Raw genomic sequence first — 15,445 nt, forward strand, 5'->3', positions numbered from 1 at the left:
TATAGTATGCTAAGATATCTTTAATCTCAGTGGCCTGTACTTAAACGCAAGGATGTACTTTATGTGCAGTGTTTTGTATATTTAAGGACTGTTCAGGCCTTAAACACTACTTATTTGGAGGACTTGAAGACATTGATTTGTAATGACCAAATGCTGTTAGCTATAAGAATGAACTGTAGAGCAGCCAGACAGTAGCTGGACTTTTTCAAGTTTTCCCTTCCTTTCTTGGAACAATTTCAATATATTTTTGAAGCTTTTGATAGTAGAGTTTATATTGGAGCTAAGCATTTTACCTAGCATGTAATATGGACTACTTACATATTCTTTTAGCAGTGTTTCTTTGATTAGTGTTGTAATTAACTTTCTAAACTTAAGCTTTTCATTTAAGTCACAGACCCCCACTCCTTGACTGATAATGATACAGTGTTTGCTTTCCATGAGAGTCAGCTATTAAGTGTGTTTTTTCTGAAATTCTGGGACTCAGACCAAGATATAAATGAATCTAATTTTGAAGTACATGGTGTAGTTATTTTATCACAAAGAGTTTAGAGGTGTTAAAGTAGACTTGCTTAAAGACACAAGTAAAATCTAGGAGCTAAAAGTAAGGACTTTGAACGAGATACTGTAGGAATATTTTGTAAATCCATCAACTGTTGAGATGTTACTAAATAGATTAGTAGTTGGGATTTCAGGAGGCTAAAACTTCAGTGATTATGAAGAAGATGAATTGAGACCTAGTTCTTGCAGGCTTCATGTATCAGAGGAGTCTGTAGCAGAGATCAGTAATGAGTTGCTGGAACCTTCTTTCTGCTGTCTTTTTCCCTGGATATGATACACCAAGATATCCCAGTACAACACCTTCTTCCACTGACTTGCATATTCAATGGTTTTATGCTAGCAGTTTGCTGGAGAGAGGAAGGAGTATCTCCTCAGGTATGGAGAAGAGACATAGTGCATGTTAGTGCAGAAGGCTGTGTACATCTTCCTGTGCTAGCACAGATGATGAGGAAAGGAGGGAATGAGGAAGGTAATGGCACAGCAAGGCTGGGCTAGGCTTGAAGCGCTTGAGGCTGTCCAGAGCAGATGTAGCACTGCTGCACTTAATGGTTTTGGTATTGTGCACATTTAGAATTAACTTATACTGCTGTATTTTTACACTGTCTACCTCTCTGGCTGTAGGGGCTACCATCCTATCACTGTTTCAGCTGAACTGCTTCTGTGATTGTTCTTTACTTGTTTCAGTCAAAAGGAGTTGGGTTAGTAAAAGATATTTATCCAAATTTTTTGAGCTAGCGTAGCTCACTTTCACTGAAATGATTTAGGGCATAATCCTAGAAGTGTCATGTGGTAGCTTATGTAGCTGGGCGGTTGTAGGTGGGAATGAAAGTGGTTCTGGTAATATTTGCCTTACAGAGTCATTCCAATGACTCTTTTTGACTGACAGTGCTTAATACAGTGATTTGAATATGAAAAATGCGACTTAAATTAAGGTGTCATGAGCTCATCTGTATGCTGTATGACTTTCTGCAAATGAAATGTCAATTGACATTCTACAAATGTCATTATTTTCTTCCTGCTAGATAGTGTAAAATTACTGTTTTGACAAGGCCAACTAGTTCTTTGAAAATCAGCATATGAACAGGCTATGGTTTGAGAGCTCTGTTTTGATCTTTGCATGTTAACATGAACTAGTAATAATTGTGCTAGAAAATACCATGGCTTCACTTTTTTAAAAGCTGAAAATGACAGTTATGGTCCTTTACCTGTGTATTTCTCAAGTGTGTAGCACACATTTCTAGGGTACATGAAAAGCCTCTAAGTGCAAGGAAACAAGCAGAGGAGTGTAACATACTCAAATGCATTTTCTTTGTACTTTTCACTTGTGGGATTTTATTTACTCTTTGCTGTTAAGGGTAATGGGCTCTGTTTCTGAGTCTGCTCATATTTCTTCTGTCATTTCTGCTTTAAATATTGAACTAAACTGGCTTAAATCTAGTCAATGTGTGGATAAAAAAATAACTGAAAATCAAATTTTGCTAGCTAGCTGACTGTTTGTAGGGCAGTCAAACTCAGTAATAATTTGGCATTTCTTGGAAAGACAGTAACTTTTTTTGGAAGTGTTCCAATCATTAATCCAGTTATGTACATTAATATTGTTAATTTTATTCAAGCTTTGCTGTTTCTTTTATTTTTCATTCCCTGTCTTGCAGTAAAGAATTAGCATTTCTATTCTTTTTCTATCATGTCAAATGTGTGAGGGCAAATGAAATTAGTTTATTTTTTAATTATTTGTGTTTGAATTTTTGATATTTTGTTTCTGCTTTGGGATCTTTCTGTTTTCCCTATTTTAAAACCACATTCTCAGTGATAATCAGCTTGGCTTCTGCCATGGATTATTCCAGCTGAGGCTCCTCAGGTTAGCTTCCAACTGTCTGCTTGGGCTGCAGTCTTTATGTAAGTCATTGCTAATTGACCATTAGTTGCATCTGGAGAAGTAATTGCTCTATTAACCATGTCTGGGCTGCTCCCATGTGAGATCTGTATATCCCTCTACTGCTGTCTAAACATCCCGAAGCAGGTGCTTTACCTCTTCTAATGGAGAACTCATGCCTGGACATAACAGCTTAATTTTCATCCGCTTTTTGTGGTTTACATTGTTGGAAAGTCCATCTGGAATGAGCTAAGGTGGCTATTATGTAGGAGAACAAACGACAGTAAGCGGTCACCTAACCGGCACATTTGTTTTTCAGACTGCTGCTTCTTGTTTGGTAAGTGCCATCATTATAAAAGGCACATGCTTTTTTCCTTAATGTGTAGGTGTTTTAAATTCTCACTGACTGTCTACAATGGGATATATTCAAGAAGAAAATTGCCATACCCTGTAAGCTTGGAAGCAAAGCTTGATGCTTTATAATTGCCGGATATGTGTTCAGTTCTAGGGCTTCTGCAGAGTTGTTGCTTAAGCAAAACAGAATGTCTTCTTATTTCCAGTTACTGTTCATTAACAAGGGAATGTTTTAGTCTAAATTTAGATGACCTCTGTTTAAAACAGAAGAAAACAGAAATGGATCCAAGTGCCTGATAGTTTGTATGCAGGGAAATTAGACCAGGAGCATAGCCAGGCAATTAAATGTTCATGGAACTTATTCTGGATTTTGTGGTCATAAAAAGCTGGTACAGAGAAACCTTTGTGTGCCAGTGAACTGTCGGCCATAAATTAACCAAGATGTTTTGTTCACTGAATGTTCTTTTTGTACTTAATATTTTTGTATTAGTTGAATATCTTCGGAAACTTTTGAACTTGAACTTTAGCATAGATACCTAGCTGAAGAACAGTTCTATTTGCTTTGGAAAATCTGTTTTAAATGCATGAGTGTGATATTGTTTCATGTCTTGTTCTAAGAAATAGTTACCATGACAAAGAATTATTAGTCCAGAGAAACTCTAGTCCTTGGAGAAAATCTGAGATAATCCACATTTTTAGATTTCATCCAAATTGGTTTTGACTACGGTTTCCTTCACCTTTATTGGATAGCATTGTTTGTGCATGAGTACAATATGTTGTATATATTTGTAAATAATATAATCACCATCTTAGGAGAATTTATAAGGATTTCTAGTTGCAGACTAGAAGGAGAAAGAGAGACAACATAGATAAGTGTTATAAAAAACAAATTTGGTCTGTCAGAATACATTGTTTTTCAACATCTTTGCAAGTAGTTGCAAATGCTTCAGCTGGAATTTTTTGGAAATACTGTGTTATCAGTGTAAAAAAAAAAGGGGTAAGTTGAATTAGGATTTGCTGTTTAAATCAGTTTTGAAAAATTTGCAAGACTATACTTTGAATGCGAGACTAATATTTGGTATAGATCTACTTTCTTTGAAGACCGTTTGTAGATGCTGTGCTTCGATACACTGCCTATTGTTGTGTCCCTACATGTCAGGGCTAGATTGTAGGACTAGTTGAAGTAAGAGACATCTATAACTCTGACTGAATTATGCATCAGTGTACTTGGCTAGTCAGGATACCTCAAGGCCTTTGCCTTTATCAGTAAAGAAGGGAGTAAATGATAGCAGCTGCCTGCTGAAGAGGGTAAGAAAAGAAGCTTGTGAATAGCTTATAGCCAATGAACAATAGCATTCACTGAGTTCCAACCTTAGTTTTAGAATTTAGGCATATGTTTCAGTATGTTTTAAGGGGAACGTATAACTTGTATTTAATACAGCTGCAGTACATTTGCAAATATCAGTCTTAAATCTGTGCAGTACTTCAAAATACAATCAGAAATTGTTCTGGTTTTAAAAAAGTTCTGCTGTGTTTCTGGCATTCTTTAAAAAAAAGTATTTTACTAGTTTGTTGTGATCATAAAACATTTCTGTTATAAAGATTTTTAACTTTTCAAAGACTGAACAGAATTTAAGAGTAATGAAAATTCAGAATTGTTTCTTTCATAACCAGCTAAGAACTGCTCAAATTCAGTTTTTTTAGAATTACCAACACTGTTCTTGGCTATAATTCAAGTTGCTAAGACAAGAGGTGCATTCATTTGGGTATAGGCAGATAAATTATTTTGACAGCAGTGTGCTGTTTCTCAGGCGATGCATAGGTCCCATTATTTGTAACATGAGAATTATTCATGTCAGTGTAGCATTGATAATTCATCATTTGGGAAGGAAAAGTGTGGCAGTGCTTTAAGGGGAGGTGGAAGGAAGGTGGTTCATAGGTGTAATATGGAAGCCAAGTGTAGATTGCTATATATGATGAACTTCCAATTTTCATCACTGTTAAAAAAACTACAAGACAGCACCTTAGTACACTTGTGATCCACATATATAGAATATTTATCACCTAATGCAGAAAAACAGCTTATTCAAGTAATAGCTTAAATATATGCAGGTGTTGCATTAGCACACATAAATAATACTAAAAGCAATAGGAAGACAACCCTGTTATTTAAGCTGTAGCTGTACTTGTGCAATAAAATTTTGAGGTTGGTTAGGCTGTGTGGTGTTATTCTTCAGTGCTTCTTTTATTTTGTCTCTTTTTATCGCAAAATTTGGGAAAGAAAGAAAAATGCAAAGATTGTGTTAGGAAAGCCAGGGCTCACCTGGCGTTAAGACTTGCATGGGATGTCATGGGCAAGGAGAAGAGCTTCTACTATCACATTAGTAGTAAAAGGCTGGACAAAGCTGAATGAGCGGGGCGGGTGATTTAGTGACAGTGGATAAGGCTGAGGTAATCTATTCTTCCCTTTGGTCCTCACAGTGAGATCTCTCAGGTTCGTGCGCTTAGAGTAAGAAGAGCTACCAGCAGCAGATGAGGATTGGATTTCGGGATTACTTGAGAGAATTCTACTCATACATCCATGGGACCACATAGGCTGCTTTTCCAAGGGTGCTGAGAGTCCTTGAAAGGCCACTCTCTACCATCTGTGTAAGGTTGTCGAAATAGCTTACAGGAGGTACTTGATGACTGGAGAAATGCTGCAGTCATCTTTAGAAAAGGGTAAAAAGAACTAATGGGGAAACAACTTTTTTTTTTGCATGTGGTGTGGAATGTAGTCACAGAGTAATTGGAGCGAGGCAGGGTGTTGAGGGTCAGGCTTCAGTAATATTCATAACATATTTTATGAATGTAAAGTCAGATTTGACAGATCAAAATAGAATATAATAAAAATGTGCATATTTTATTTACTTCTAATTGAGCAACTGCATCAATTTTGTGTTCATTCTTGTTAAGGTGTTGGATCCAGAACAAAATCACAGTTTCACTGATCACTACTTAAATGTAGCCTTTGATCTGTCCCAAGTCCTTTTTATAGCTACAGCCAACACTACAGCTACTATCCCACCTGCTCTGCTGGACAGAATGGAAATTATTCAAGTTCCAGGTAACACTACAGTGTTTTCATTAAAGTGGTTATTACAAGGTCTTAAACAATGTTGGGGTGTTTTTCCTGAAATGAAAAGCTGTTCCTTAAGGTAACCCCACCAGGAATCTAGACTGAATGGCCAAAATCATTAAAAGAGGCTAGTCAGGATGCCTCCATTTTGGCCTCTGTCATGAGAATGAAATGTAGCATAGCACTTAGGCAAATTCAGTTCCAGGTATATGGAGATACATTGATACATTCTGTAACAATTTTTTCACTGATTGATGTGCTTGTATTCTAACTGGCTGTTGTCTGATGCATCTGTTTAAGATTCCAGTGAAGAAACGGATCGTTGAAACACTAAAATTCTATTCTTATTGTTCAAGTGAAGTTATGAATAACCACAAAGTATCATAGCAGCCTTTTAAATTATAGTTGGTTTTTTTTTTGTTAAATTCAATCAGGTACAATTATAAATGATAAGAAAATTGATTATATTGTAGTGTATAAGCAAAAAGATTAGTAAACATATGCTTTTTTCTTTTGAAGGATACACACAAGAAGAAAAAATTGAAATTGCACATAGACACTTGATTCCTAAACAGCTTGAACAACATGGCCTGACTCCACAGCAGATACAGATTCCACAAGTAACCACTTTGGACATAATTACCAGGTAAATCTGTTATTCATTGCTTTAAGTTTAAATAACTTCTTTTTCTGGTAACTAGTAAATCATTTATAAAGTGATAACACAAAACATTTCTTAAGATCTATTGTCCTGAATAGCTTCAGAAGTCCAGCATGGACCTGCTCTTTCCGAAGCTTTGTCTGGCTGTGCTGTCTAAACGGAATCATCCTTCCTTCTCCAGTGAATTCCTTGCTCTGGCTCTCAGAGTGTGGCTCACAATCAGTTGTGTTGACACAATTGGCAATGCGCTATGAATAAACAGAAACACTTGAAGCTAGTATTGCTGCAGTGTTCAGTGTGTGAAGCCATGGTCTTGGCAGCAGGCAACCTTTATTTTAAAGAATGAAGTTTTATTTCTGTTGCTTTCATAGAAAAAATGGAAATTACCATTTTATTTCTTGTGACTTGATGGGCCACATTTGTCTGAAAATTGGAATTAGGTTAAACAAATGAAAATGTATTCTTTAAATAGCTTGTATTAATTAGAACTACTTTTTTGTTGGATATGAGAGCAAAGATATTGATCGGAACATCTTTTGGATTTGAAACTAGCCCACTTCCCGTGAAAAAAGTGTATCAGTACTCAATGAATGGAAGTATTTTATGACCAGGAACAGCATTTTGGCATTTAGTGAATGTTCTTTTTAATTCATAGACTAAAAGAAAATACTCTGTTACAGTCAGTTCCTCAACTTTCAGTGAACTATATTTTGAGTTTTAAAATAGCTCTTCCTTTTAATTTTTATGCATCTGAGAAGAGCTCAGTGCTATTGGAGCATTGTTTAGTATTTCATTAAGGTTTGACAGCAGGTGTTAGTCACATCTTCTCGCTCAGTAGTTTGCCTTTTTTTACAATTTTATCAGCAAACCACAATTATTTTGGTAAAAGCCCTTGACATTTTTTCCTATTTATTAGAGTAGCCCAAGGTCTCACTGCCTTTCTTGTCTCCTTTTATTTGGATGTATTTTTTGAAAAGAAAGTGTGTTTACATTCAAAAGAAATCTCTCTTACAAAGAATATCTACCAGTAAAACAATTGTCTCTACACTAGATACACTAGAGAGGCAGGAGTCCGCTCTCTGGATCGGAAGCTGGGAGCTATTTGCAGAGCAGTGGCAGTGAAAGTGGCAGAAGGACAGCACAAAGAAACAAAGCCAGATCGTGCTGAAGTGGGTGAAGAAGGTGTGTATCTTGTGCATATTTTATTAAAAAGGAAACTTTTAACATAGTCACTGGGAAGTTGATTTATCAACCTTTTCTCCTTTTTTTATGCTTCTTTAAGGGCTCTGTTTTTAAAAGCTTTGCAAATAGAGTGGCATACTTATTATGCATGGTTCAAGTAGTGCTGAATTATGGCTTGGGACATAAGTAGAGTAATTTCAGCCTGCCAGCTTGGTAATTGAGAAATAGAATGGATCTGTTTCATATCTCAGGTATGCAATTATGATTTGTGTATGTTTTTATGTCTTCCTAGGCTTTTTTATGCAAATCTTTCACTTTTTTTTCTTTAATAAAAGACTAAGCATGGCTTTAGTTAATGTATTTAGAGAGGTTCTTTAACTGCTATGCATGCTCTACCAGCTCAGAACTCAATCCAGTTATTTTGTTGTACTCAAAATAAATGTCTGCTTGAAGAGCTTTGAAATTAGAAAGGTTTAGGGGCTCTTTTTATGTGCCTTTTAAGACTGCACTTACTCTAAATTTCTTGGAGCTTTGGTAACTTGTCAACTTCAGTAAGTCTGTTCTTGTTTCCCATGTATACAGACAATAGTGATTTATCAACACCAGTCATCCAACAGACTGAAAGAAGGCTAAACATAACAGCAAACAGCAAAGATACTTGGGTAACCACTTCATTAGTAAAGGTGGACCTCTTTCTAGTATTGAAATAGAAGGAGGGAAGGAGGAAGTCAGGCCCATAATCCAGCTCATGTGGAACATGTAACTGGTGACTGCTCCCTTCTTCATCCCCGAATTAATGTTCTCTTTAATAAAAATGAACATCCATACTGTGTTTGGTGAAACGTACCACGCAGAGCATAGTTGCCTGTACTTTTATTCCAGCCAGTTGCTGATGGAGGATCTCTCAGTACACAGCAGTTTTCTGTTGAAGGATTTGGAGTCCTCACTGCAGCACTAGCTGTGTCTGTAGGAGCCCTCAGCGCAAGGTAAATGAGAAATGTAAAAGGATGGAATCCGAACCTGAAGTAGAACTTCTAAAATGTGGATAGTTCTTAGTCTCAATAAAATCTAGCAAGCAGAGTATTGGGTGTTTTGTTTGTTTGTTTTTTAAAGACTGCAGTAAGTCCAGTTGACACTTTCTGACAAGAAATACTGTCAGTGTGTCAGAGACCAGCTGTGTGCCAGAGGATGCCGGAAGGCAAAAACTGCGGAATGACTGCTTACTTTTGCTCCAAAATACTCACAAACTTAAAATACTAAACAGACCCCTGTTGGTTTGATGTTGTGAAAGATTCCACAGTTTAGCCGATGTGGAAAAAACCTTTAAGTTTTAACATTTGTACAGCTAGAATAGTTCTGGACTGGTTCAGAGGACAAATAAGAAGGCTCATTACCTGTTCCTTTAAAATAAGGCAGCTTACAAGTCTGAATGGTGCCCCCTCACTTTCAGAGACTAAATCCTGGGGAGAGGAAATATAACCAATATTTGTGCAAACAGTGGTATTAATTAGAAGAGTATATGAAGAAGGGTTTTACCCATAGTAAAAACTTTTGGAATTTGTCTCTGGTAATCTGTTTATTGACAGTCTTTCGGCTTTACCTTGCCTTTCTTCCCTAACTCAGTATTTCCCTTCTGAAAACTAAATCTTCTTTTACTTTGGTGAGTTTTCGAAGATCATCATAATGTCTGTGGAAACTGTAATATCAGAAGACTGAATTTGGTCTACCAATCAGTGTTTGCTTAAGTGGATTCAGCCTAGTTTTCTCTGAATGTTTGGGCTTAAAGAAAGTGAACTCTCACAGTAAGAGTGGCTGTGCATGAGTGAATGACTGTGCAGTTTAAATTGTCCCATCTACATTAAAGCTAAGAGCTTTTAAGACATATATATTAATGCTTTACATTTACATTGTGTGTATCTTGTCTACCTTCTCTCCTCTGTGCTGGATTTTTCTGAAGTCAAACACTGATTTTGTCAATACTTCTGTGATACCTGAACTTGCTCTTGAACCAGAATGGTGAGCCTTTGGGTTGTGGTGGCCAGGCTTACTACCATCAAGCAATATCAGGCATCTTTGCTACTGTCATTTTTTTGATAGTAATTTTGACAAGTCATATTTTTAAAGTACTACTTTGCACTGAAGGGTAGCTGTGTCTAAAATGGGCTTAAAAGGTCTAATGTGATTGCTGAATAAAAAACCTGTCATTCTGCTCTTCAAGCCTTCTGATAAAATAAACAGAAATTAGGTTCAGAGCACAACTCCTGATACTATAAGAAAAAACATTTTACTATTAAAGCAAAGAACAAAAAGAAACTGTATTAGACATCTCAATCTAGTGAGAGAGGTATTTACAATGTTAAAATTAGCACTGTACTTGCAACTTAGGTATTTACACTGTTAAAATTACACACTGTTAAAATTAGTACTGGACTTGCAACTTACCAAAGCTAAGTGAAAACGGCAAGCTAAGTGCTTCAAAAGAGGGCAAAATGCTAGCATTTTTGGTTGACACACAATTTGGAGTAAGCCCAGAAGAAAAGAGCTGTGAAGAGTTGCCTTTGTACTTTTGGAACTGAAACTGTTCACAAGAAAAGGCTGCATTAATAAAAGGGAGTCTGAGGGACAGGTGGGACAGGTGGCTCTATGGTTAAACTTCGGTATTACAAAGACATGTGTAGAATGGTGCAGTCTGCAAAATGTGTTTTATTTTGTACTAATAATGTGCTTAAACCCTGCTGTATTTTTAGCAGAATATGTCACTTGTTGGGAGTGTATGAGAGTAGGACTCTCTTAAAAAATATTTTTGTTTAGTTTTCATTCAGTCTGTTGGAAACAACCAAGTATTTAAAACAAAACTTGGAAATATCCCCAAATACTTGCAAGTTGATGCAAATAATGGGATTTGTAGCCCAAATTTATTTCTTTGGAATTTTTTTTCTGTTACTTAATGGACATTTATGCAGTTATGCATAGTGATGATGAATTTTTATTTCATATAATGAATTACTCTGGAAGAATAGTTAATCAACTTGTCGATTAATAGTTTCATTTAGAATGATTTCTTGATTATTTTTTTTTCTTTGTATAAAAAGACCTATAATTCATGTTTGCTTTACACATTTGTCAGTTACCAATGTGGGATTGAGACTCCACAGTTAGTGCATTCATATGTCATGAGCTGTGAATATGAGAGAGCAAGCTACAGACTTGCCTTGTAGATTCTAACTTGCTAAAGCATAATTTGTATATGATTTGTAGCATATCAGAATAGTAACATGGTGCCTATTGTGTTTATTCAGCTGAGTACCTTCTGGCTTATGGGTTTGTGATAAAAGCTGAAAGACATTAGGTGGTAGAACCACAAAATTTCCATCATTATATTGATTAAATCAGATTATTAACTCAAAGTGGAGCATCTGTTTTCAAGGCTTTGTAAACATCAGGCTTTTGACACTGTTTGATAGTAGGCTCTAAAAATGGAGGATACCTGCCATAGCAGAACTGATGCTAGGAGATATGCTGTCAAGCTGTGTTTAGCACTTTCCAGAAATGCATGACTGAAATACACTGGCAGCTTTGTATTGCCTTCCTCGCTCCTTTGACTCCTGAGCTTTATGATGAAGTTGGCAAGTGGAGGAGTGTTAGTTTGCGTCAGTCGTTGACTTTGCACAGTGAACTTCAGCAAAAGCAAATGGAGTCATTTTTCAGTCCTCTCCAGGGAGTCATCCTTGTGTACAGTAACACTGTGATATTTTACTGAAACACTATCTAAGATTTATGAGACACTCATCTAGTCTTTGACACTAGAAGAAATTCTAGGAGTCTCAAAAATATGTGAAACTCTCCTTCCTATTTTAGTGCAACTGCCTTGAGAATACAATGCACCAACTGTGCACTAAGGCATTATCATATCATGATACAACAGTTGAAACCCAGAGTGAAAAATGATTTGCCTAATTCAGAATTGAAAGGAGGTTTAGGACAGGTAATATTTAATAACTAAAAGTGATTAAATGAGGATTCTATCTATGTTGAAACCAAGGCTTTGAAAATACTTAATATTTTCATAACCCAGTAATACAATACGCTTTGTTCTATTCCTTGTGGGTGAAACAACACTTGGTTTTGAGTTTAAATGCAAATTTGACTGAAGTGGTCAATGTGAACTGAAACATGTAGTCTTTATTTTCCCTTCCTCAACTTGAGCATAATGCATTTTATTCACAAAATATTATTATGCATGACTGGGTGGGGGTGTGTGGTTCTTGGTTTTAGTATGTATATAAGGGCCTTAATGCAACTGGGCTAACATCAGTGCTCTTGCAAAAAGTGACTTGTTCTATGTTCTAGCCAAAACTCAGCACTGCCAAGAGCACGGGATCTCCTATAGCACTGGGAAATGAGTTTATGAAATCTGATCAGCATAAATCCCACGGTGGTATGACTGTAGGCACTCAAGTTTGAGCTCAGCTGTGCCGGCCTTAGTATACTTGTCAGATCTGCAGACTGTAATATGTGGTTCTTTCTAAAAATTGCTTGCAATGTCTTTTCTGTTTTAGGCCAAAGAGGCATAAATGTTATGAAAAGTTTGGTTTATATACAAACTATTTTTTTTACCACGTTAATTTATCTAAATATTCCTGCATGAAAACCTCAAATTCAAGTGCTTCAAGTACACATTTTTATTCTAGATCAGAATTGATGGAATGTAATTATTTTGGGAAAAGATAAATTTTCTGATCCTGTGGGGAAAAATGCACGTAGCATTAAATTTAAGTATACAAGTTAGTGTTAGTAGGATTGGGGTCCCAGGAAGGAGTTCCTTTCCGAAAGAAAATATTTTGGAAGTTACACTTCCTAAGTATGTAGTGTATCAGATTTAATAAGTTAGACAATGGAAAGTTGCTTTTAAGATGTAGTTTCATGTTATGTAGTTTCATGTTATGCCTGGCTTTCAATGTGGGCTGTTGTCAACAAGGGCAATCCCATTCTTCTCTGCCTAAATGTAGTTTTGTGGAGTTTGTTAGTTTGGAGGGGCCAGAAGAATTCTGGGTCTGTCTGTCGTGTGCTGAAGCATCTCCTAGTAAATCAGCTGAAGAAAAAACCCATGCTGTTTTCCATTTAATTGCCCACAACCCTAAAACCTTTTCTTTCATGCTTATATTCTTTCTTATACCTCTTCATAGCAATTCAGCAAATCCAAAAATGTTATGTTAAAAGCTGTTTAAAAATTTTAGGTTTCTATTATATTCTTATATCTTGGCCAGTAAATTTGGCTGGAAATTTTTGGGTTTAAGACTTAGGTATTACTAGTGCTTAATTTAAATATGTTTTATGAGGAGCTGAGAAATTGCTACATGTTGAGGAAGTTTTGGGCTCTTCTATTCACTCATTTCCATTCTATCTCTAGAAGAAAGTAGGAGCCTTAAATTCTTAAATCTTTGTCTTTTTGCCATGGAATTCCTTTTTAGATTAAATCCTGAATTATATGGAGTAGCTCATTGTCAGCATGTTTTCTTAGGAGTCCATTTTTTTACAAATCCAGTATTTACATGCAAGATTTTGTTTTGGGAACTTGCAAAGGCAGATTCCTGAGGAATATGTCATGATTTTTGCTGAGTAGCTGCAGATTCTGCTCTAAAAATTTTACAAACATTATCTTCTTTTTTTGGTTCGTCGGTTGTTTTTTAGATTTTGGGGGTGAGGAGGAGAGGTGTTTGTTGTTGAGTAGTTGGGTTTTTTAGTTTTTCCAATTTTTAAATATTAAAACAACTCGGTACCATGCTTCTTTTGTTTAAGCAGTAATGTAATAGTAGATCAGCAAGGGGTTCCTCCAGTGCAGTGTGGAGCTCTGTTAAGGGCACTTGTTTGACTTTTTTAGCTTATTTCTCCAAATTAACTCAAAATGTAAGATGCTTAAGCTGTTGTCCTAACCAAAATTTCTGTTTCTGGAAACTTGAATTTAGCTGTCGTTTCAGGTAAATGTGGCATTTAACTTGTATTACGGTTTATGGCTATTCATCTGGGATAAGTAGGGAACATGTATTTGTCATCATTAATGGAAATCTTAATTACTTGCATCTTTATAGATTGTTCATAGTCAGCACTTCTATAGAGGTGACAAAAGAAGATGTTTTTTCCTTTAAAGGAAAAGTTAGTGTTTGTAATTATATTTTGGAACATTGCTGGGAAAATTAGATAATGTCAGAATCTAGGTTAATATTTTTAGAAAAAGTCTGGAGTTTGTTATTGTTACAGATTATAAAATGGGGTCTACTAATTAGATTATATAAACTCAAAGAAAGAGTTTCTGATTCTTTTAATAGGGCATGTGGCCTCAAAAATTACCTACTGCTTTGTTTATGAGAAGTCTGTCTCCTTCAGCTCTGTATGTAGAACTAGGTGAAATAAGAGCAAGCAGAAATGATAAAACTGTGTTTGTTAGGTGGCAAAATCTTGGTATAGAACAAAAGCAGTTGGTTTTAAACTCAGTTTTGTTTTAAAATATGGATTGTTGTATCAAATTACTCAGATTTTGAAGATCCATAGTGTTGAAATTATAGTCTGAGTTGCAAGAATAGCATGCAGTGTTATGTTTCCTAGACTTGCTAGTATTTGTGTATTTGAATTTCTTATGTACAGAAATAGTAGTTCAATATCTAGAGACAAATATAAAAATATAGAGACATGCTGGAACAACAGGAGGGCCATCTGACTAAGGTAGAGTCTACAGTAAAGGAATGGGATTTATGCGTGGAACAATGAATTGTACAACAGAAAGGTTAGTGACTGTTGAGTAATAACTGTTAGATTTGAGTCCTGAATGAAAGCTGAGTTGGTGTTATTATGGTAGTAGTGATGTAGAATGTTTTCCTTGATACTGTATGAAGGCATTAGTGAGCATTGTGCTGCAACAGAATTAACTGTTAAAAGGCCTTTATATACTAGGATTAATAAAAGGATAGTTTGTATCTTGTGAAAGGAGACTTTCTCTCTTCATCCATTCCAAGAATTACTTTTGGAGCACAGAACGCCTCTTATTATATTAAATAGATAGATCAGTGATTTTGTTTAAATTCCTGGATCTTCAATTATTGTGCATGCATTGATATGCAAAGGAAGACAGTTTCTTGAAAGTAAAAAAGAATTCAAAGAAAGGAAGCAACAGCAGGTAATTTCCCAAAATATGGTGCAGAAGTCTTGAAGCTCAGTATACGTTCCTGTGTAATACAGGCTGTTGCTTTAAATGTATCTTAGGCTTGTGGTTTTGGGGTGGGAAGAAATATCTTCACTATATGTATGTGTACAGTGCTTTTTTTCTTAATGGCAGCCTAAGGGCAGGGAGGCACTGCTATAAGACTGCCACAGAACCTTAGAAACATCTGGATTGTTCAAGTATTTTTCATTTCTCTGATACATGTTTCACTAAAATATTGCTTAGGGCTCTTGAAAATGGTAATGAGCCTTTTGCATCTGGATCAAATTCTGTGGGGAAATGACTCCCTGCTTACATTCTCCTTCTGTGTACAGTCGCTTAAGTAACTGTGCAGTGTGGGCCTAGTACAAATGATGTTTAAGTTCCTGAGCTTATTCATGCAAATAACCAGCTGTGTAGTCTGGTTTAAAACAGTTTTTACTCTTTGATATTTATATGGTCCCCATTACAGTTCACTTTTGTACAGAAAACACATTTGTAGAG

The 15,445-nt window shown here is 35.9% G+C and overlaps 1 protein-coding gene across 1 annotated transcript in view; it reads left to right on the forward strand.

Annotated features, from left to right (window-relative positions):
* Window positions 1–15,445, forward strand: part of LONP2 (lon peptidase 2, peroxisomal) — a 47,414-nt gene that overhangs the window by 16,270 nt on the left and 15,699 nt on the right. The window contains exons 9-11 of the mRNA XM_074839768.1: window positions 5,741–5,891; window positions 6,423–6,549; window positions 7,616–7,746. Of these exons, the coding sequence (XP_074695869.1) occupies window positions 5,741–5,891; window positions 6,423–6,549; window positions 7,616–7,746 (409 nt within the window). The remainder of the gene's footprint in view (window positions 1–5,740; window positions 5,892–6,422; window positions 6,550–7,615; window positions 7,747–15,445) is intronic.

The sequence above is a fragment of the Strix aluco genome, chromosome 14, assembly GCF_031877795.1.
Source record: "Strix aluco isolate bStrAlu1 chromosome 14, bStrAlu1.hap1, whole genome shotgun sequence".
Lineage (NCBI taxonomy): Eukaryota > Metazoa > Chordata > Aves > Strigiformes > Strigidae > Strix > Strix aluco.